We start from the raw sequence: 22,745 nt of genomic DNA on the forward strand, positions 1-22,745 counted from the left end.
CGGACTTCGATCATGTCATTTCTTCCTAGTTGGTCAATAACCAGGGTAGCCACCCAGAGACCGGGCGCTTAGACGAACCCAAAAATATCCATGGATACCATGGAGTGATTCCCTGTTCCGATTAGTGGACGTTGGTTTGGCTGTTGGTTGTCACTCATTCAGTGATTCAATTGTTGACCTTCATTTCTTTCCTTCTTTCATAATTGTTAATCCTTCACTCATTCAAATGTTTCGCAGAGCGATTGTAACGCCGCTGCTGGCAGCATTCTGCTTCTTGTTGATTGTCACAGGCTTATATCTTTCGCGCGAGCACTTAACTTGGCCGTCCAGTTCTTATATTCCTGTGGAGCCTGATAAGGTACAGCAGTCAAATGCTATTCCCACGTCTACCAAGACTGGGACGAGCACAGAGGTACCAACAAGAACTTCACCTAAACCAAGTCCAACTGCAACCGCTCCATCTCCTCCAACCATATCGAATGGTAACTATGTCAACCGTTCCTTGATGTTGCGGATAGTAACCTTGAATTAGGCACCATTCTATCAGCTGAACGTATCTCGCCTTACATCTCAGCTATACTAGACTCAAAATCAACTGTCCTACCAAGACTAAAGTGTCCTACTCTGAATGTTGAACGCTATAGCGTATTGCAATCGCAAGGGTCTCCACGACACGAGGACAACCAGGATCATAAGACCGATTACTTCTTTGCCCTCAACTTACGAAACTGCAAGGACATTCTTCCGCGGTTATTAGGAAGCATTGTCGAAGCAGCCCGCTTTCTAGGTATCGATCGCTGCGCTTTATCCATAGTTGAAGGGAACTCACCTGACGGAACCTCCGATATCCTCTCGGCTCTTGCTCCATTCTTCAAAGACCTAGGCCTGAGGTACTTCTACAGCAACTCAAAGATCAACCCAGCAAAAAGCGCGCGCATTCGCAAACTTGCCCAGCTGCGTAATCTAGCTCTTGAACCATTGGTTAAGAAGAAGGTTTTAGGTTCCGACGATACTACTGTTGTTTTTCTCAACGATGTGGCTGCCTGCGCAGAGGATATCCTAGAGCTCACTCTGCAAAAACGGAACTTGAACGCAGATATGACCTGTGGGATGGATTGGACCTACGCAGGCGAACATCCGACATTCTATGACGTGTGGATAGGTAGGACTATAAAAGGATATTCCTTTTTCAATGTTGGCTTGGATGGAAACTGGAACTCGGCCTGGAATCTCTTCCCAAACGATTTTGAGACCCGTTCGCGGTACGATGCTAAGAAGCCATTTCAAGTGTTTGCCTGTTGGAATGGTGCAATTACGATCACCGCTGCTCCTTTGCTATATGGCCTAAAGTTCAGAGATGTCCATGAGAAGGAGTGCGTACAGGGAGAGCCAACGTTGTTGTGCAAGGATCTCTGGCACAGAGGCTATAAGAAGATCGCAGTAGTACCGAGTGTGAATCTTGAATACTCTGACAAGAGGGCAGCGGATATTAAAAAGCTCAAAGGCTATGTGTCGGATATAGTTGAGGACCAGGAAGATGATGGTGAAATTCAATGGACATCCGAACCCCCTTCAGAGGTCAAATGTATGCCGACGTGGCAGAACCAGTTCTGGAGACCTTGGAACGAGACATTGTAATAGCTTTTGTATTCATAAAATTGTTAATGCTTTGAAAGAATAAGACCCAGGCCGTCACATTACAGTAACATCTTGATTCCAACCAACCTTAACATGCCTATCCAATACGAACTCAATGACTTTTACTCAAGCGGGATATGGAATTCTATACTAATTTAATGGGCTTTGCAATTTTCAAACACATATCTGGTCCGCTAGCCGCAACTTCTTCAATCTTATGGAACCTTACGACGAGATCCTCGAAAGCAGATTGTAACTCGAAGCCCTACCTCTGCCAACCGTCACTGTTGATAAAGTTGATTGTGTATCTTGTCGCATTCCCAAACAACTGACCCCTCAAGGTTATCGCTTGTGTTGAAGTACTTAAGTAACCGGTTTTTTCATCTATTGTATCTCTATATTCATATCACCCTACACATTGGTGGTGCGTTTTACAACACGCAGTTACTCAAAATGCGTTAAACTCAGGCTCTTATGCTGGAGTTAAATATAACAGTCTCAGTGCCTCATAGCGTCAAAATCAGCAAACTTGAATTCCATTCAACTGGACACGCAGATTACAAAAGGTGGTCATAGAGGACTCTCTTCATCCGAAGTTCTGTTATGTCCGTGACGCGTGTAACAACAGCCAAAGAACCCTCTACTTAATCCGTAAACTTCCCATCCCACTCTACATTCTGGAGCGGTATAGGTCGCCGAAAGCCACCATGCATCTTCTCTCTCAATGGTATAAAGCCAGTTTTGCACGACATCGCTTTGGCGCTGCTCTAAACGGGTATATCGTGTAGCAGAAACACATCTTCTAAAGTTTAATATACTGAAAAGAAGTATCCTAAGGGCTAACCTAAAGTTACACAAGATCAACAAGTTATTCCATCTCTTATGCCTAGAGCAATCCTCGGTTGGAGATCTCAGCGTACAAGTCCGACTATGAAAACATTTGTTCCTCCTTGAACGCCTTGGTTATTCCCCTAATCGTGATATCCCTCAAAGCAAAAATTCATAATCCTTCCATGCACCTGGTCATATCGCTTAGTTGCGCTCACCTCGGAGGTGGCGGGCGAGCTGGATGTCCTTGGACTGGATAGTGACACGCTTGGCGTAGATGACAAAAAAAAAAAAAAACTCGGCGGGAGCAGCATCCTCAGTAGCGGCGGCAGCTGGGAGGACGAGTGTGAGGGCGGGAGCTGGGGGCGCTGGGGGCGCTGGAGGGGCGGGCTGGGGGAGTCGCGGCCTCCCAGGCGAAGTTGCCCCGGGGGGCCTGCCCATGCTGGGCACGGACAAAATTCACCTCCACACGGAGGGCTTCGGCCTCGCGGCGGGCCTCCTCACGCTGGGACTCAGCTGCCACAAGCGCCAGGCGCTTGCGGCAGTGAGCCACCAGGTGGTCCCCGCGACGACACTATTTATATGTTAGAGAGAGTATATAATAAAGGAGAAGAACTTACATAGCGGCACGTCTAGCCGCCGGAACCATCACCACCGCCACCACCGCCACCACTAATACCGGGAACACCACCGGGGACAACCCCGCCATAGTATTGTACAACAGACATTGCATATTGGACCTATAAAAGATCAACTGGGACTTGCCCAGTGGCAATTCAAGCCACGGTCCTCTCTATCATGGCCACCACCTACTCGGCGGGAGCAGGAGCAGCAGTAGGCGCGGGGAGGACAGGCGTGGGGAGCGGGAGCTGGGACTGCCGGGGGCTCCCAGGGAAAGTTGCCCTGGGGGGCCTGCCCAAGCTGGGCATGGAAAAAGTTCACCTCCACACGGAGGTTTTCGACCTTGCGACGCGCCTCCTCGACCTACAGGCGCTTTTGGCAGTTGAGGGCCACATGGCCCTGACGCCAACACTATGTATATGTTAGAGGGAGTATATAGGCAGGTAATAAAGGAGAGGAACTTACGTAGCGGCACGTCTGGCCGCCGCCATCACCAGCACCGCCATAGTGTTGAACAACAGACATCTAGATGGATATTAGCATATTGGACATACAAAGGCTCAACTGGGACTTACCTAGTGGCACTCCGAGCCACGGCCACCCTTGCGGCCATTGCCTATCTTGTTAGTATCGTAGTTATGTTGATTCTGGGTAGAAATACTTACCGCGACCACGGCCGGCGCCGGCACCTCAACAGCTCTCCAGTGTCCCGGAATTTTGGACACGAAGCCCGGAGGTGGCTGTTGCTTCGGTACTGGTTGATGTTAGATATAATATATAAATACTCAAATGCACATACCCAATTACATTGCGGCACACAGATAAAGTGAAAGCTTGCACCCTTTATAGTGACTTCGTTGATAGGAGGGAAGGAATAGGAGTTGTGTAGTGTTGAGATGTTTCGCGAAAGCAAAGGTACGCGGAGAGAAGAAAGGGTGCCGCGCAGCTTTTGTTTTATTTTTTGTTTTTTTGGGCAAATGTTTGTCAGTGTCAAGCACGGCTCCAACCTGATGCCCCTGCCTGGCATCGACCCCTTAAACTTGATACCTAGGTAGGTACACAAAAACACAACACAACACACATAATCACTCCTGTACATCCAAATGTGCTTCCCATTAAGTTCGAACTACAGATGGAAGATACCGTCAAACATAGCCACTCGAAATCTTAGAAGCTAATCACCTTGTTCGACTCATACCGATCGACTATCACTGGTTAATAACTTTAGTGATCAAGCTTCTACGTCAACATATATGCTTAGAAACCCTCATTCACAACAGTCAGCTTCTAATCAACGATCACCTTGATTCAGCCGATACAAACAAGGCCTTCTCTCCATTCATTTGTTTAGAGCTTTGTCAATCAGAAGATTTCTTTCTCGTGCCAGACTATCGCTATGAGAGGATACATCAAGAGGCCGAGTTTTATTATCTGTAAGAGCTTCTTCAGTCATTTTCCCGCGAACCTTCATCGACAGGACTTACCTTCGAATATCACTTCAAACTTCAACCACGGGACTATAGTTATGCACGAATATTCAATCTGGAGACTCTACAGTCATGTCCTATACCACGTCGATTTGAAGGTCGTCTCTTTCTTTCTTCCTGTCATTTATTGCCCATTGAGAACCACATCAACAGGAGATCACGCTTCGCTTCATCAAACACAAGAACTTTTCGTCAACTGTCGCTTCAGAAAAACAATTTCACTGGGTCAAGCTTCATAAAAAAACTTCTGGACAGTCATGCCTCGTCAAAAGACCTCTGAACAGTCAGCTCATTACATCAAGCTATTCACTCTTCTCTCTTACCTCTTGAGAGCATTACGATGTTGAGATTCAGCTTTGCGGAAAAGAAAATTGTTTCTACTTTACAGCCATCTCCATCAAAAGTCAAGCTTCTTCTAAATGATGCCCAGCGATAGCTATCTCCTGTTTGATGGTGTTCTGAAGACAGCCCCCCCTCAGCTAACAAGTCACAGGTACCCCTTTACCTCCCCAGGAGAGCCTTCATCTTCAAAGCTTCCATTTGAGAATCCCAGATCTTCCATCACGGGATCGCTCCCATCACCGCGTATTGCATAATCTCTCAGTCAAGCTCCCTCGATAGTGTTCTTCTCGACATTCATCTTGACTTGTGGACCGATGACCTTTGGAACTACAACTGTCTCGAGAATACAAGTCTTAACGATACATCACAATGGGAACGCTCACTGGTCTCAAACAATCACAACCACTATACATACTCAAGTGTGAAGGTATGAAAAACATGGTCGAAGAGTCGTTGTCACCTTGGGGAGGATTGTGTATGGACTTGGAGGCAACATAAGGCAAGTCTTCAACTTTCATACAAGGATTTCTACTAATTCTTTGCAGACTCTCCAGACTCAATTTATCATGTTGATAATTGGTTGCAACGAAAACTGTGTCATCAAACCCGCCTTGATATCAGCTGTTTACGCATCTAGTTATACTACCGATATTATGTCTCTATCTCTCAAAGAAGGATAGTTCAAGCATTGATATCACCAAACAACAGTTTTGGGTAGTATCATGGAGCAGTATATAAGCCAAGTCCTGAAACATGGTTGGTTCTTTATACTTCACCAATCGCGTATCCACAGACAGCAAGCATACGAGTCGTCACCTCCAGTTCAAAAAGAAAACCATACAAAAAAGTCCCGAAGAGGCAAGTCATGCGAGAGAGAAATATGAGGAACACTTGATTAACTTTTCACAGGATTACGGGTCTCACTCCGATCATTCTATGTTCGTACTACATCAAGAAGCTCTCGATGTCAATGGTACTGTTGGCACAATCCCAACTCCCACCATAATAAACATGGTCCTTCAGTTCATCTGGAGAACGGGAATCGATGTCCAGCAACAGCAACACCACCTCCCTGCAGTAGCCAGACAGGTCAATAAGGTCACCAAACGGACGAGTCACCTTCAACCATAAAAGCCCTCCGCAGGTCCATCGATGTCCACCGCGTTTGAGGCATACATCTCAACATTATTGTTCTTACCTTTATCAAACTCGACAGGAATTGTCCTTTCCATCTGCCGTTCCCAACCAAACAGGTAAGACAATCTATTTTCACAGACGACACACCTAACATGTCGCAGGCTTGGCAGAAACTTGACTCGACCACATCAAGCAAGGATTCTTTTGCGATCCCCCTACCAGCCAACAACCGCAAGCGATCAGGCGAGCCCCCTATGGAAGCTCTCCAGGCCAAGCGACCCGATCGAACGGAGACTGGCACCGCCTTACTCTCAAAAGGCCAGCTCGGCAGAATCTACCAACAATTGATTTCCAATAAGAAGCTCACCGCTGACGCACTTCGTTTCGTCGGTACGAAGATCAGGCGAGTCCCCCATGAAAGCTCCCCCAGCCAAGCGCTCTGACCGAACAGAAACTGGCACTGAGAAGCGCCAGGACAAAATCTACCAACACCTGGCGCCTGTTCCTGCCCTCAGTCAAGTCTTCAGCAGCGCCTCGGTTCAGTCTTCTCCAACAACAGCTTGCCATTCTTCCCTCTGTCAGGTCTCTTGCCCGACAGCAGCCTCCTGCATGCTGAATATCATCTCTACCCGCTGGTCGGTCTTCTTCAACAGCGCGTCTACGAGAGATGACCAGCAACTCAGCGCATCGGCACATAAACAACATGCAGCTGGTTCGTTCGACTCAGCCAGAAGTGTACATACCACCGCCAGGTTACTTGCAGGCGCTTTCTGAGGCAGAAGATCATCTCTCTCAGCACCCATCAGTAAAAGCCTATGCAGCCGGGGCAGCCGGGGCAGCCGGGGCAGCCGGGAGCGCGTTGAGCACCGCCTGGACAAAGTGATCAATACTCATCCACTCGTGAAGGACATACGAATCGGACTGCAAGGAGCAACCGGCAGCAGCAGCAACGGCGCATCCTCATCCGAAGGACTCTGGTTTTACAAGTTCTTTGAACTGGATTTCAGAGATCTTAAGGTGAGCGGTGCCTATGTACGGTTTCATGGGGGCTTTATGCCTTATGGTTAACCAGCAGCACCAGCAGCAACGGCGCATCCTCCCACGCGGCCTGACACACGGCTTTGTGCCTTATGGTCAGCTATATGACTTAGTTTTCGCAACGCTACTAAGGTAACGCTGCCAAGCAAGCACTGGCGACACGCAACCGGATGAAGCGATCGGCCAACATTCTTGCTGGCAAACCTGTTGTGCCTATCACAGGGTGATCTCTCTATGCGAAGTCTGCTGGAGGGAGTTCCTTGTAGGATGGTAGAATGCAAGTGGCGATGGGGTGGACGAGTTTAGGGAAGTCAAGGAGGTCAAGGACATGTGTGAGATGTGTAAGATGGATGAGGTGTATGGGGTGACAGATGACAGAAACAGAAGGGCAGAGGAACACAAGGGCAGAAGGGCAACGAATTACGACAACTGACTAGATGAGAAGGCATCGGCAACAACACCATCATCAAGAACGCCGTTATGGACTCAGCTACAGCAATGACGACAGCAGGAACAGACGTTTACGATCCGGAGCAGAAAGTTCTTTGCTGTTATTACTGGAGCACGCATATGCTTCCTGGCCCCTTGCAACGGCTCCCACTTCCCTTATTCACCTGCAGCATCGACAGAAAAAGGTCAGAATGACCCTTCTCGATAAGATCCTATCATGCATAAACATTTATTACTCCAGTGGGATCAAATGCAAATGAGACTGGTCTGATACTCGAAAGACCTATGAGTACGTATCGACACATAACCTCCGAAAGTACAACAGAGTCTATGTCGAGGCCTTTTCTGTTTAAAGACAGATTTCATCAACGGCAGAATCGTACATTACAACCGTGACATTTCAAAGTGGCCTTCTCTGCAAAGCTTTATCAGAAGCAAAGGACCTTCGTTGTATTACTACCCATACAACGATAGATGTCACTAACGGCAGAACTATGCAGCTGGTTTAATTAACTTCGCCAGAAGTACATGTACCGTCGCCGGGTTACTTACAGGCACTTAAGATAAAAGGAACTATTAGTAAAAGCCAGCTCTCAAGGGATATACGAGAGTTCGAAGGCAGTTCATAGAACTCTCCAAAGGAGAAGAAGGTCACCGATCCAATGGTCGGACTCCTTGATTATTGGCCGATTCCGCTCCGGACTGTCTTGCGAACTAGAAATCATTCTGAAGTAGTATTCTACACAAAACTTTATCAGAAGCAAAAGATCTCCGCTGTATCGGTATTCATATAACAACAGATATCGTCAACGGCAAAATAGTTCATCCCCTATCATCCAATAGACTCCCGAGTTATTGGCCCTTTCTGCTACAGACCGTCTTTCCCATCAGCTACTGGTCGAATTTGGAAAATTTCGTCATGTCCAACATCCTAGTCACTCTCGCCACCTTGCTATGTTGTACCCGGTCTGTTGAACTGAATAACCTGGCGGGCTGATGAGCAGACTGTCTCGAGTGATCATGGGTGCAATTTCATTCCTTCGAAGTGCGCCCCAGAGCACTTCACCAGAAAGCGCATCTAATGTGGTTAGCCCTATGGAGTTGGCAGTTGTGCCCTCTTCTAAGACCCAATTGGAGGAGGAAGATATAATCCAATGATTACGCCCACCAACAACAAATCCCACTACGTTTCAAACGTCAGCTCCCCCAAGATATTTTGTTAGACAATGATGACCAGGTCAAGACTGAGCCTCCTGGATGGAGAATTGTGCTTGGTCAATACCCAATGCTCAGCTTGACCACTGTCAAAAAGGAGGATTACCACTCGCTTCGAGTTAGCAATCGAAGGTCAACCACAAACAATACATTTGTATCTCAACCTGCTTTGAACTCTCCTCCGTCTGCATCACTCTGCTTCTTTTTCTAATTCTCTTCGTCTCTCGAACTCTTCTTTCACCTTCGCAGATTGAGGAGCTTCGAAGAACATTGAACTCTCCGAAATCCTTGATGAATGCAACCATAGAAAGAAAGCCTTCTCGCAGCCAAATGAGATTCGCCCCTCACTATACTCAAGAATTAGAAAATGTCAATTCTCTTCGTGCCTGGGTGAAAGCTAGTTTCTGCTTAACAAGTCACCGTGGCAGACTACCCATCTGTTAGGATGTCAGAAGAATCAGCCGCCACAAGCATAAGAGATGAAATAATTTGGTTACCTTATGCAAACTTAGATCAGTTCTTAGATTATTTTATTTTTAACAGCCTAAGCCTTAGAGGATAGTTTCTTTGATGCTCCACCTCCTGCGAGTTGGATTTAGGTTGACTTATCCGTAAGTACCATAATGGAGGTGCGGGAAAGAGTGAAAGGATATCCACTATGTCGTCTCCGTGATTATTCCGATAGGGCAGGGTAATCAAGATGTGGCGTCGAATGCAGGGGTACCTAGTTATCAATTAAACTGGGGTCGTTGGGAGGTATAAAAGGAAGACGGTCCCCTCCGTTGGAACCTGTGGTTGTTCTAATCAGCATCCATGGGAAGGGAGTTGATCCCGTATACTACATATACTAAAATCACCAGCATTTATTCCAACGAACAGAGCCCCCCTAGCTCAATGGTTAGAGCGTTCAGTATCGTCGTGCGCCGCCATCTCTCAAAAGGTGTTCGGCAAGCGCGATCTGAAAGATCCGGGTTCAACTTCCGGGGGGGGGGCATCCTTTTTTTGCTGTTTGGAACAATGGGTCAAAATGCATATGGGGTTTCATGTGTTTTTGCAGTAAGGGGCATGTAGTGAATAACAGAAGTGGTTTCGCGCTGGTTAGGCAGAGTATGTCGAAAGCTTCGAAGTGAAGATCTATGAAATGGCAGTCGACCGACCATCCTACGAACGAAGCCGTGTCATCTCAAGATAGTAGTAGAATGTTAGCCCTCGCAACTATGGTCAAGGCCGCTGGCGAGCGAGGTTGCTTATCCCTATTCATGCGACGAAACGATCAAGTGAGAAGCTTGGACATGCCTTGGTCCGGACAAGACCGTCACTTCCCGACCTCAGTTCAGCAATTTCTCACGGGTAAATGGTCAACTACGGGTGCTCGTAATAATCGCCTAAAAGCTAAAAAGGGGTTCACCATACTGTCCACCATCGCAACGTCTTGAGGAGCCGGTAGCTTTCCCATCTCCTTCAGCGGCAGGTGCTCTTAGCTCGGGCCTATGTCAGCAGGGGCATCAGCATCGAAAGCTTCTTCCTGGGAAGTCGCTCAATTGCACAACCTAAAGCGGCACCAGCCGAAGAACAGACAGTACATGCTGCCCTTCATTCCAGCGTAAGAAGTTGGGGTGATCAAGTTTAGATAATGGGACAACGAGGGCAACAGGCTGTTCTTCCCTTATCGTACTTGTCAATGAGCAGTCAGACCGATGTAAACTAGGCAGAAGCATCCACATCTTGGTTCACTAAAAGAATATGTGCCAAGGGCCAGAGATCGTTGATGCTATGCAGCTGTTTGGTGAGGGTCAGGAACGGGTCCATAAAGGGGTACGCTATCAAAGTGCAACTGCCCAAGCTAAATTTCGATGTCAGGGATAGTGTTTAACATCTTACCCAAGTCTTTGTTTATGTACGAGACCACAAAGGGTCAGTCGTACACCCATATCAAGGACATCCACGTAATAATTAAATGCAGAATGTATGGGTAAGGTTAAATCGTTATCATATATATACCGCCCCTTTAAGGACATAGAGGTCATATGCGAAGAGTAGCTACTAGTCTAGTATGAGGCACGGTTGTGCACATCCAATCACCTCAACCCTTAACCAGCCAAGTGAATGAAGACTGGTATTTTTGCTTCTGCATAAGCCTTGTAGAGTTCGTGAGCTTTTGAATGTAAGAGCAAGGCTTAAAGAACCTGGAGATATCACTATAGCGAACAACAGGCAACAGGCTCGCCAGGGCTACATCAAGTGGTTTCAATGAATACATATAACTATCTGAATTCTATCCACTGATCTTTGGCTTCAAGTTCAAAAAGAAACATCATCCTCCGTCTTCAGACTAGCATCCCCTGTTATTACATATGAGGGAGTTGGTGGTGGTAAGCGCTCTGAGGAAATTGTTGGTGGTAGTTGGCGTTTGACATGTACTGAGGTGGGTTGAAGGCGTGATTATTGTATCCTTGCTGGAAGTTTCCTCGGAAAGAGTGAATGTTTGAGTTGCCTCTCCAGGGCGTAGCTGCGTTCCCTCTTCGTGGTTGACCATAGTCTCGTGAATAATTCGTCTGCCCGTTGTTGAAGTGAGAACCTTGATTGTAGAAATCTTTCCCAGGGACCTGCTGGTGGTAGCTTGCCGTTCTGTTTTCCGAGTCGTTATGGTGAGTTCCCCCTCGACCATTTCCTTCTCGACCACCTTCTCGACCACCTTCTCGACCGCCTCCTCGCCCTCCTCGACCTCCTCCACGTCTCCAACGGTAGGGTCGACGAGGACCCCTTGGTTTCCTGTCGACTGAAAACTCAATCCTTTTTAACGGATTCGTCACCATTATATTGTCCGCAATACCATTCTTCTCAAGTTCCGCAGCTGATGTTGTAGATAGCTGGAAAACATTTTGAAGGTCCTGAATTCCTCTCGTTTCCTTAACCCATGTGCGTACGTATCTCCCGTCATTATCATAGTCGAACGCTTGTTTCACAGGATTGAACTGTCTTGCTTGTCCCCGGGGGTCATTGCCGACGCCAGCGACGTATTGCTTTCGTAACGTTAGTTGTTGAACAGCCTTCGGTTAAGGAGGGACAATGATATGTAAATATTGAAATGGGGGTAAGGAAATGTAAATACTAACCCAATTCGACCAGTTACTCGAAACGTCGTAGTCCACGAGGGTTTGCTCGTACCATTCCGCCATTAGCCTCCAATCCAGGCTTAAATGTTTCGCTGCGAACGAAGCGACGTTCTGGCGTGCTCTATTGGATGTATATCCTGTCAAAAGGAGTTCCCTTTGAGAGGCATCTATCAACCCCATGCCTGTATCGCCTCGAAGGAGTCTGTCGATGATCTGGGCGACTTCGTCTGGTGGAGGATCCTGGTCCTTGGCAGCCTTCTCCTTGTTGGCCGTTTTCCATTCTTGAGAATAATTCCCTTTTCCTTTAAAGCCATGGATTGAAAAAAGTTTGGCTCCGAATTTCATAGTACAGAGCCTCATATAGTCCCGCCATAGAAGCTCGAATCTGACGGCCCTGGTGCCCTCGTTCTCACCCCCACCAAAACCCATAGCTTGAGAATAGTTTTGCTCTTGACCATTTTCAAACTTGACAAGTTCCTCGTGGATTGAACGGGCAGACATGCATCCCATGGCCAAGAAAGCTGCGAGCTTAGTACTGTAATCAAGCCCGAGTAAACCATTGCGGGTTTCCTGATAAGTAGTCATCGCACCTGACTTGATAAGATGATAGAGACGCTCCCAAGCAGGGGTTTCACCTCCCTTGAACGGATGGGCAGACTTGGCGCCTTCAGGTAAAGGGGGAGGGTCAGACAAAATTTGTTTGACGGGTTCTACAAGTCGTCGTTCAAACTCGTCGTAGTTGTCTGGAATTTGGAAAGGGGATTGCTGAGGTAAAGCCCAGGAAGGGAAGGAAGGTAATGATCCGACCTGCGGACGAGGTACAGTGGGACGAGGACGCTCTCGGAGAGGTTCTTGTGTTTTGCGGTAAGTGGTAAAGACATCTGGAAGTTCTTTGGGATTACTCAAGCCAGTGTCGCGGTCATCAATGAAGTACTTTTCATCCTGCCAGAGCTTAAAGTTGATGCCCTTCTCAGAGCATACCGACGCTGCGGCATTCTGGTCGTCCACCTCCTCTTTCGACGGCTCCTCAGTCATCCAAACAGTATCGATGGACTGGTTGTTGTCATGCAACGACTTGATCAAATGATTCAGAACATCATCGAACTTTCCGATTCGAACCAACATGCCACTGTTGATCTTCTCGAGATTTTGTTTCAGATCCCAGATGCATTCAGCCTGGAACTTGGCTCGAATCGGACCACATCTCCAGAAGCGACCGACCTGGCTTCGAGCTTCTGGATAAGGAGACTTTTGTCCCTCAGCAACGAAGCCCGAGGTCTCGATTTGGTGGGGAGGAAGGATGTAGATGGGGAGGAGGTGAGTGAAGCCATGGTCAGAAGTGGCCAGGTGGTGGAGGATGGGGTTGTCGATGGTTCTCAGGTCGCGTCGAAGCAAGTAGACGAGTAGTTTATTCCCGGCCATGATGAAAGCCTGCAGATGGTGTAATTCTCGTGGAGTGTTTTTGGTTATGCCTTCAGGGTCCTTGTTTCCGAACCCGAAGAGCTGAATTTGTAGAAGGGGGGACACGGATGTCAGATCTTAAATGCCAGTTCAGATCTGAAATGACTGGGACAAGGGTTCAGTAAGGCCACTAAGTATTTTCCTTTGCAGGCCTGCGTCTGAGTAGGTAGTGGGAGCCAGTATTGGAGTCGTTTGGTGGGTTCTCGACGAGGGTCTAAGCGCTTTGGATATATAGTAACAATGAGATTCGAACTGAACTAAGATAAAGTAAAAGAAACTTCTCAAACAAAATGAGTCTGGTAACTCGAGAGAGAAGAGGCTCGGCGAAAGAGACAGAGCGTCAACTTGTAGTAGTATTGGTAGGTGACAAAGCTAAAGACGTTGGATGGATCTGGGAATTTTCAGGATATCTTTTTGTTAATAAACGGTTCGACAGACTACCGTGGCTTAGCCAAGCTTAGCTAACAGAACCGAGTTCAACGGTTCCTGGCCAGAGGATAATGTGAAGCGAGGGAACGTCGTCTCGATGATAATTTAGCAACAGGGGTGGCTATATCGAGACGAGACCCTTGAGGATGGGAGGCTAGCGTGGTGTGGTGACGATAGTCCGATAGTGGATACTTTATTGAGTGATGATGGCATGAAAGACCCCTAATTTATGGGATCGAAGTAGTTTGGTCCCGTTGTCGTTGAGGCTTTGAGAGGATGACTGCAGCTGAGACAAGACAACAGAAACAAAAGACGGCATACAAAGGTTGAGTAGAGTCGAAAGGTCTAGATCAACCAACCGCAGGAGAGGAATAAGGATGTGTAACAGGAAAGGAAAATTAAATGATGACGATTTGATCAAGGGGACCTGCAGATTCAGATGCAGTGATCGGTGCGCTAACTCCGATTCTTCATGAACGATGCCGGTATATCTTGTAGTTCGATGGCATGAGTTGAGAGATATGTAACAACAGATAGACGATGTATGGAAATAAAACAAAAAGCAAGTATAGTACGCAATTAAGAGTTACAAGGAGAGTTACAAAGAGAAAAGAAGGATAAATAGTGAACGCATTCTCATTTGGATGAACCCTGATCGGCCCGGAGGCGGTTTTAGTCTACGGAGCACCTAGAATAAAAATGAAGAAGAAAAAAAATGCTGTTCTTGTTGTCGACTTCCTGCGATAATGGCGATTTCCGTGCCTGGAACGGACAACTTAGATCGGACCAGACACGGACGGGAGCGCTACTACAGGGGGTGTGGATCGGGGATGGCAGGGACCCTTGAAGCTGATGCTCTCGGAGTTCTCCCCAATTGAAAGTTACAGTCCAATGTAAGTATGAGGATCGTTCGTGAATATCCTTTTTACAGTAGTTAGTCCCTACTAGACTTAATTTGCAGGCGACCACTTGAATAACTTCTAGAATCTAAGGCTGGAGCCTTGACATGGGCTTCCTTAATTAGAACGTCAATCATGTCTACATTTATAACTGCCAAACTGCCACGCTTCTCTAGTTGTCACAAACGGTCGCTGTTGAACCGCCTCACTCTTAGTTCTCTCCTCTACTCAACTGTACAATGCAGTAAGTCCCCCGTCGGTACGACACGATCTGATGAACAGTGAGGTACGATGCGGTTGCACGGCTATCGACATGCCCATCGCCATAGTCATCGCTTAAAACGTACCGGGGCGTGTAACGAGTTCAAAAGCCTCGTGAGAATGGACCCATCAGGTTCCTGCCTCGTCGTCGATTTCTATCCTTTTCTTTTGTAGCCTCTTGATGACCAAACTTTTGAGGCTTGACAGTGATCGAGACATCTGGGCTTGGCAGGGTCCAATCAATGGATGACATCACCACCTTGAGAGGCGACACCACGAGGTAGTAAAATAGACGGCATCTAGACTCTTGCAGCTCGGCGCTATTTTGACCTCTATTTTCTGATTTAAACCGAGTTGGTTTTCAAGGCCATCGTAAGAACTTGACTGTCAATTGCAGACACTAAAAGGCTGACCATTATGTGATCTGCGAGCAGGCTGCCCCGTTTCGGCTCCATCCCATGTCAGGGACTCACAAGTGGCCTGATAATTATTTCCTTTCTTTTTTCAGCATGGGAAACAGCCTTTCCTCCATCCTGGTCTCGATATCCGCTCAGAATGCGGTGCTGAAGATCGGAGAAAAGGTACCAAACGACAAGGGCCTGATTCAACGGCATTTGCCGCGCGGAAATGTCAAAATGCAACTATCGTGAGGGTGTTGTTATTAATCATCATAGCCCACAGACTACCAGTACGTAGCTTCTGCATGGATCCGTCTAGACCTTCAGTCTACATGCATGTCTCATGCCTCAACGCCTTGTGAATAATTGATTGCAGAAAGCTCCGGCATACTGTACATAGCGCGATTGCTAAAAGAGTTGACCAAAGAGCAGATCACAGTTTGCGTAGCATTGGTCTAGACCGGGTTCATTGTAAGACCATAATCGAGGCACGGGAATAATAATCGGTGGCATTGTAGCCAAGTACTGTAAGTAAGTTCTTTTCCTGTCTCGAATCGTCGCTTTGAAACAATATCTCGATATAGTGCGCAACAATGACGAACTACGACCGTTGTGGTTTGTTTAAACGTGCAGATATCAATCGGTAGGCCGCATCTCCGATGTGCTCTAAGTCGAGTGTCGTCATGGTCAGGATGCTCAGGAACAGGACAATCTCTAGTTAAAGGATCACCCAGTGAGGTCATTGCAAGGTGAAATGAAATCAGAGTTCATCTAGACCCAAGTTTCCTCCGAACTTCAGATCTGGAGATATTTTCGATCTTCTAAATGGAGTTTTAGTATGGGAGAATCTTGATTGGCATCAGTGTTGACATCATTCGCAATTGAACACTTTAAACGCGTCTAAATCTTAACATTGACCTACCCTGCACAACATTCGATCTCGACTTCTTACATCCTTCACGATTCGCAAATGTTTTTAACGACGTATGATCAAGTTTGATCTAATCAAATCGCTCCGTCTTCGTCATGTAAGAGAGCATAACTCCTGATGCAATGACACACGCCACAATGCGTCAGGGCCTCAAACTTCATCAAGGATAAAGCTGACGTAGAGGGCATGTTATCATCATGTCTCACCTGAATGTACAGTTAAGGTTGAAAGGTGAGTAGATGGTGAATCGTATGCTTGGCGTGGAAAGGTGCCTTCTATTGCTGCAAACATCATCATTGAAGATTACATTGTTGCTTGCCATGCACTACCACATAAAACTATGAAATGTTCACAGCCATCTGAAAATGTCTGGTGTACAATCGCCGCCCACTTGTGTTCGTCATAACTATCTTGGATCGAGATTCGCAATTGAACAAATGTTGGCTGCCACCAGGTTCATTTATTTCTCCTCATTAAAATTATTGGAGATTTGACAGATGCATATTTCGTCATTGAAGCTATATACATTGATTCCATTCAACGCTCCTAGTACTCTACTATTGTAGAACCTTTGCTACCCTTCACTGGCCGATATTGAAACAACAAGCATCTAAAATATTATCCTCGGTCGGAAGGTGTCGGATTCTATCGTATATCCGCCTGTTTCCGAAGATATAGTAGAGCGTGGGGGGGAACCGACCCCAGATTGGATTCTGGGGTAGACTGTCTGTAGAAATTGGGGAACCAAAAGAGGCTCAACTCAAACAGTGAAAAAATGGAAGGTTGCAATATTGTACTATTGATAATTGAATAACTTGTATTCAGAATTCTATGGAATTAACCCTTGCTATTATTTTCCGCCACCAGGTAGAATGTATTGGACTTCTTGTGCTAGTTTAAAACAATACAGATGCTATAAAACGTATCAATTCATCAATTCTTCTGTCGGTGAAGGTGAAGCCAAAAGACAATTCAACCTCTGGATTGGCCAAATGACCAAAGCTGCAGATAGAAAGATCACACTGTATTTACTGTATCAGGAGTGGGATTTCAGGCAGCCCCTACAGTGCAATTGTAATCTTGACACGATCCTCAAAATCATGTTAGCCGAGGTGCTCTACGGTAAGCGACGGCCCATGATGAGCCGAGATACTGGATATGAATGGCTATCAAGCTTCTCCAAGATAAAGGCATTGTTTTCTTTTTCTTTCCCTTCTTTGCATCGTGATACCCCCGTCAACATTCCTCCTCTCCCTTCTCAATTGACCTCGTCTTTTCTTCTTCCTGGTTCAGTAAGAAGAAGACAAGTCAATACCAGACATCTCCCCAACATCAACTATGTCTGCCGTTAGCCGGACCCTTCGAACGGCCACCAAGCAGCTGCGCTTCCAATCTCCCCGGGGTCTTCGCGTCGCTGCCCCTCTTGTGGCCCGCTCAGCTTTCGGCACCGCTCGCTCTTCGCTTTCTGGCGCTGCCTTTTCAACATCCGCCGCTACACGTTCAGGAGCTCCCGATATGACTTCCGCCCCCCGAGAATACGATCCTGAGATCAAGGATATTGCCGACTATGTCGCCAATAAGACCATTGACTCTGAGCTTGCTGTAAGTACTCTCCAAATCCCGAGACCTTAAAGTCTGCACCCCGCAATACCCCGCCCCTTCAACACTAAAGAGAACATCACGAACTCAATTGAGTCCCAATTACAATTCAATGCTAATTTCACTTTCCACAGTTCGACACTGCTCGATGGATCCTTCTCGACACTCTCGGCTGCGGTCTTGAGGGTTTGAGGTTCAAGGAGTGCTCTAAGCTCCTTGGACCTATTGTCCCCGGCACCGTTGTCCCCAACGGCCCCAAGGTCCCTGGTACTCCCTTCCAGCTTGACCCTGTCAACGCCGCCTTCAACATTGGTGCTATGATCCGATGGCTCGACTTCAACGACTGCTGGCTCGCTGCTGAGTGGGGTCACCCCTCTGACAACCTTGGTGCTATCCTCGCCGTCGCTGACTGGATCAACCGTACCAACAAGGCTGGTGGTAACCTCGCTGGCGGCAAGACCTTTGTTATCAAGGATGTTCTCGAGGCCATGATCAAGGCTCACGAGATCCAGGGATGCTTGGCTCTCCTCAACTCCTACAACAAGGTCGGTCTCGACCACGTCGTCCTCGTCAAGGTCGCCTCTACCGCCGTCGTCTCCAAGATGCTCGGCCTCAACGAGAAGCAGATTGCCGATGCTGTTACCCAGGCCTGGGTTGACGGCCAGTCTCTGCGAACCTACCGTCACACCCCCAACACCATGTCCCGAAAGTCTTGGGCTGCCGGTGATGCTTGCCAGCGCGCCGTCAACCTCGCTCTCAAGGTCCTCAAGGGTGAGCAGGGTGTTCCTACCGTTCTGTCTGCTCCTGTCTGGGGTTTCTACGATGTCCTGTTCAAGGGCCAGAAGTTCGAGTTCCAGCGCCCCTACGGCAGCTATGTCATGGAGAACGTTCTCTTCAAGGTCTCCTACCCTGGTAAGTTTACTCACAACCCAATATGAACACAGCTAACACATCGCAGCTGAGTTCCACTCTCAGACCGCCGTCGAGGCCTCCGAGAAGATTCACCACCTCCTCAAGTCCCAGGGCAAGTCTGCTGCCGACATCAAGTCTATCACCTGCCGAACCCACGAGGCCTGCATCCGCATCATTGACAAGCAGTTCAAGCCCATGGACAACTTCGCCGACCGTGACCACTGCATCCAGTACATGTGCGCCACTATGCTCGTCTTCGGCCGTCTTGAGGCCACCGACTACACTGACGGCGGTGAGGCTGCCACCTCTCCTCTCGTCGAGTCTCTCCGACAGAAGATCAAGTGTGTTGAGGATCCTCAGTACACCAAGGACTACCATGACCCCAAGCTCCGAACCATCTCCAACGCTCTTACTGTCGAGCTCAACGATGGCACCGTCCTCGACGAGGTCGCTGTTGAGGCTCCTCTTGGCCACCGTCTCCGCCGTGAGGAGGCCAAGCCCGTTATCCTCGAGAAGTACAAGCGCCACCTTGGCCCTCACTACCCCGAGTCCAGGGTTAAGGAGCTGGTGGAGCTCAACTTGGATGCCAAGAAGCTTGAGTCTACCCCTGTTGATGAGTATGTTGATCTGTACACTGTTGAGAGCAGCAAGTTCGTGCAATAAAGGAATTGCCACTGGATGGAAGAGAGGGAGAATACATATTTAAGAAGCCCAAAGAAGGCTATGACTTAAATAATGAACAATATCACGCTATAAATAAATTCCAAGTACAAATAGTCCCCAAGACTGAAATAAATAAAATCGAAAATACCCTCAGAAATAAATAACAGGAATTCACATCACAATTAATTATCGTACTGTACTTGGTTACGCGTGAAAGGCGCCCGAGATTGGATGTGGTTGAGCGAGGGGCAATGCACTGCCTCAATGCCCCATTTGTCTTGGGCTTGGCCGAACTCCGAGCCTTAGGAGACAGCGTTGAAACTCTCATCAAACATCAACCTGACATACTGTCATTACTGAATCTTTGTCAAGTTGCAAAGGTGTCGCAGTAACCATCTTACATATCTCTCTCTTTTAGGTTTCGCCGGCCTACACTCAATTCATCTCTAATACCCTCACCTTACGGCCGGATCCTTCGGGCGCAACATCTGCAATGGCTGCTGATCGCCAGACTATTATGGAAGTGAACCGTTCACTTCGCAACATCAAGAATGTAAATATTCCCCATAGCGACACCAGCGTTCTATATGCGCTGTTGCATCGCTACGTTACTTCCGACCGCATATGAGCTGACACTTTAAAGGAACTCGAGAACCTCCTCGAGCGAGGCGTGATTGACGACTCCGTCTACGACACTATCAACACCGCTCTCCCTCCCGAGTCATCTCTCTCGGGCCCTCTCCGAACTGCTACAGGCGCCGCCGCCGCTCCCAAGAAAACCGCTGCCGCCAAGGCCGCTTCTCCCGCGCCAACTCCATCCCCTGCGCCCGCCGCCCACGCAGCTCCTACCAGGGCTTTCGAGGATCTCAAGATCAAGTCTCATTCCCCCGCGCCACCCGCGTATGACCAGACACCCCCTCCTGGCCTCCCAAACCGCAACGTCAAGCCCACTGTTGCTCATGCCCGCGCCCTGTACCGCTACGCCGGTGCTGATGGTCGGGATCTGTATTTCGAGAAGGACGACCGTATCGCCGTTTACGAATACATGAATCAGGATTGGTGGATGGGTCGCAACGAGCGAACTGGCCGGGAGGGTATCTTCCCTCGCAACTACGTGCTTGTAGACCAAGAGATGAAGAAGCCTGTCCAGCCTATGCATGCGCCGATGCCTCAGCCTCAGCCGCAATACGGTTACCCGCAAGGGCCGCCTCCTCAGCAGAACCCATACAATGCACAGGTGCCGCCTATGGCGGTCGCCGAAGGATCTGGACAACAGGGACAGGAAGGAGATGGCAAGGACAACAAGGTGAACGAGTATGGTAAGAAGTTCGGTAAGAAGCTGGGTAACGCCGCTATCTTCGGTGCTGGTGCTACTATTGGAGGAAACATTGTCAACAGCATCTTTTAGAGGCATCCCTTCGGCAAGGGCTTTTCTGTTGCTTTTCACTGTCGGGCGTACATATTCGGCGTTTTGGTCTGGAAGGGTTCATAAATATATAACTATCTCGAGAAGAATATCGATGGTTACCTTTGACTTTTTAGGAACGAGAATTGACATTTGCTTGATCTAATCCCCTCTTTCGACTTTACCTTGGGGGCACCTCTCAGGTCATCCGATCACTCTCTTTCGAATAACTACCTATGTGCCGAGACCATAAGAGACGAAATAACTTGGTCACCTTATGCAGGCTTAGACTAACACTTAGGCTACTTTATTTTAGTAGCTTAGTTTAGAGAATAATTCTTCTGTTACCTACTTAAAAGGCTATCACCTAGGTACTTTCTATTAGATAACACACGATAATGAGGATTTTGAATCTTATATTCCTGGAATAGTTGAAATTTGATTCAATATTATGATTCATTTTCGTATCTAGAACTCATGAGGCGCTGTTCATCATGGCTAGTGGATCTGGTTTCCAGGAGTAACAGTGCAAAAACAGTACGCGCCCCAGTTCCTGGTGGAGTTTCTAGCCATGATCGCTGTTAACACTGTACGTCGCAAAATTTCTTGCTTTGACCTTGAGAAAACTCACCAAAGTCAAACAGTATCATAAATAAAAACACAACAAGCACCATGTCGACTTCAAAAAAGAGACAAGCGGAGGAAACTCCTGCTCAACCTAAGCCAAAGAAGAACAAGAAGAGAAAGGCAAACGCGCCAGATGATGAATTACTCGATACTGAGCTTGGTCTCAACACGCTCTTCACAAAGATGGACAACCAGCTCCTCGCCGATCATCTGGCGCAAAAGTTGGGACGTTTCGGCGGCGATCTAAGCGCTGTTGAGATTTCAGACATGACTGTCTCAGGTACGACATTTAATTCTCGAATTGATGAAGCCTTAACTCACAATCATTAGCCAACGCCATTCAAGACACGACTTCATGGCAAGAGACAAGAACCCTGGAAAAGTTCCCCGACTTCCTGGAGAGCGTCACGGAGAATCCTGAGCTCTTGAAGAAATCACCCAAGAAGAAGGGAACGCCCCATACCATCATTGTTGCAGGAGCGGGCTTGAGAGCTGCGGATATTGTTAGGTAGGTCACGACGTACTATTGCGGATGGACGAAACTGACCGAAGGCAGATCGATGCGCAAATTCCAGAACAAAGAAAATTCGATCGCGAAACTGGTATGTTTGACGTTGTTTCATATTCGCACTTCTTATACTAACATACTCTAGTTCGCCAAGCACATGAAAGTCGAAGAGCAAGTTCAGTTTCTCCAGAACCACAAGACTGGTATCTGTGTCGGTACACCTGCCCGTCTGATGGATCTCATCGATAATGGTAAGTCTGACGTTGGAGTTACCCACTCTCTGTCCGTTGATGAAGCCTTTAACTGACCCGAATAGGTGCACTCTCCTTGGATAGCCTGAAGCGCCTGGTTGTAGACGCCTCCCACATCGACCAAAAGAAGCGCGGCGTTCTGGACATGAAGGATACAATGATGCCCCTGGCTCGCTTCCTATCAAGGAAAGAATTCAAGGACAGATACGATGACGAGAAGAAGCCTTTGGCTTTGCTGTTCTATTAGATGCGATACCCTTGACTATTTACTAGAAATATTGATAAGCAATTGACTCTTTCCCTTTTCGGGGGCTACGACTTGCGTTTTGGTTGATAACATTGCGGGAGAGGGGTTTTTAGACATGGTTGAGTAACAAATTAACTCTGTCATGGGGATGCTAGAAGTCCATACAGTATGTTAGGTTTCTGCTGGCTCTGTTAGGTACCTTGATACCAAATTGACAGAATGAATTTATCATCTACCTAGATATGGATGTCCAGAAATGGCCCCCTCCCGCGATGGTAGGGA

The 22,745-nt window shown here is 47.7% G+C and overlaps 7 protein-coding genes and 1 non-coding gene across 8 annotated transcripts; 6 read left to right on the forward strand and 2 right to left on the reverse strand.

Annotated features, from left to right (window-relative positions):
• Nucleotides 1-153: 153 nt before the first annotated feature.
• On the forward strand, nucleotides 154-1,668 carry B0J16DRAFT_341463 (cryptococcal mannosyltransferase 1-domain-containing protein). The gene is made up of 2 exons (XM_046127827.1): nucleotides 154-482; nucleotides 533-1,668. Exons 1-2 carry the CDS (start codon nucleotides 227-229, stop codon nucleotides 1,636-1,638), a joined length of 1,362 nt encoding a protein of 453 aa, XP_045983006.1. The 5' UTR covers nucleotides 154-226; the 3' UTR covers nucleotides 1,639-1,668.
• A 1,158-nt stretch (nucleotides 1,669-2,826) lies between these two features.
• Nucleotides 2,827-3,321, reverse strand: B0J16DRAFT_129957 (uncharacterized protein). Its single transcript, XM_046121747.1, has 2 exons — nucleotides 3,087-3,321; nucleotides 2,827-3,040 (listed from the first exon to the last, which is right to left on the reverse strand). The coding sequence occupies exons 1-2, from the start codon at nucleotides 3,197-3,199 to the stop codon at nucleotides 2,926-2,928; spliced, it is 228 nt and encodes a 75-aa protein (XP_045983007.1). The 5' UTR covers nucleotides 3,200-3,321; the 3' UTR covers nucleotides 2,827-2,925.
• A 2,348-nt stretch (nucleotides 3,322-5,669) lies between these two features.
• B0J16DRAFT_372184 (uncharacterized protein) lies at nucleotides 5,670-6,827 on the forward strand (the record flags this gene model as incomplete). Its single annotated transcript, XM_046130461.1, has 3 exons — nucleotides 5,670-6,005; nucleotides 6,215-6,443; nucleotides 6,505-6,827. 3 exons carry the CDS (start codon nucleotides 5,670-5,672, stop codon nucleotides 6,825-6,827), a joined length of 888 nt encoding a protein of 295 aa, XP_045983008.1.
• Nucleotides 6,828-9,636: 2,809 nt separating this feature from the next.
• On the forward strand, nucleotides 9,637-9,748 carry B0J16DRAFT_t134. The gene has a single exon. It is a non-coding gene; the product is annotated as a tRNA-OTHER (tRNA).
• Nucleotides 9,749-11,104: 1,356 nt separating this feature from the next.
• B0J16DRAFT_384429 (DASH-cryptochrome) lies at nucleotides 11,105-13,294 on the reverse strand (the record flags this gene model as incomplete). Its single annotated transcript, XM_046131423.1, has 2 exons — nucleotides 11,105-11,779; nucleotides 11,873-13,294. 2 exons carry the CDS (start codon nucleotides 13,292-13,294, stop codon nucleotides 11,105-11,107), a joined length of 2,097 nt encoding a protein of 698 aa, XP_045983009.1.
• Nucleotides 13,295-17,376: 4,082 nt separating this feature from the next.
• On the forward strand, nucleotides 17,377-19,616 carry B0J16DRAFT_304770 (MmgE/PrpD family-domain-containing protein). The gene is made up of 3 exons (XM_046124734.1): nucleotides 17,377-17,853; nucleotides 17,985-18,762; nucleotides 18,809-19,616. The coding sequence occupies exons 1-3, from the start codon at nucleotides 17,590-17,592 to the stop codon at nucleotides 19,423-19,425; spliced, it is 1,659 nt and encodes a 552-aa protein (XP_045983010.1). The 5' UTR covers nucleotides 17,377-17,589; the 3' UTR covers nucleotides 19,426-19,616.
• Nucleotides 19,617-19,752: 136 nt separating this feature from the next.
• B0J16DRAFT_372187 (SH3 domain-containing protein) lies at nucleotides 19,753-21,195 on the forward strand. The gene is made up of 2 exons (XM_046130462.1): nucleotides 19,753-19,978; nucleotides 20,069-21,195. The coding sequence occupies exons 1-2, from the start codon at nucleotides 19,919-19,921 to the stop codon at nucleotides 20,831-20,833; spliced, it is 825 nt and encodes a 274-aa protein (XP_045983011.1). The 5' UTR covers nucleotides 19,753-19,918; the 3' UTR covers nucleotides 20,834-21,195.
• A 255-nt stretch (nucleotides 21,196-21,450) lies between these two features.
• On the forward strand, nucleotides 21,451-22,650 carry B0J16DRAFT_341478 (U3-containing 90S pre-ribosomal complex subunit-domain containing protein). Its single transcript, XM_046127828.1, has 5 exons — nucleotides 21,451-21,737; nucleotides 21,788-21,965; nucleotides 22,014-22,059; nucleotides 22,111-22,216; nucleotides 22,282-22,650. The coding sequence occupies exons 1-5, from the start codon at nucleotides 21,503-21,505 to the stop codon at nucleotides 22,461-22,463; spliced, it is 747 nt and encodes a 248-aa protein (XP_045983012.1). The 5' UTR covers nucleotides 21,451-21,502; the 3' UTR covers nucleotides 22,464-22,650.
• Nucleotides 22,651-22,745: the final 95 nt, after the last annotated feature.

This window comes from Fusarium flagelliforme (assembly GCF_020744385.1).
Source record: "Fusarium flagelliforme strain FIESC 12 MPI-CAGE-AA-0113 chromosome Unknown B0J16scaffold_4, whole genome shotgun sequence".
NCBI classification, from domain to species: Eukaryota; Fungi; Ascomycota; class Sordariomycetes; order Hypocreales; family Nectriaceae; genus Fusarium; species Fusarium flagelliforme.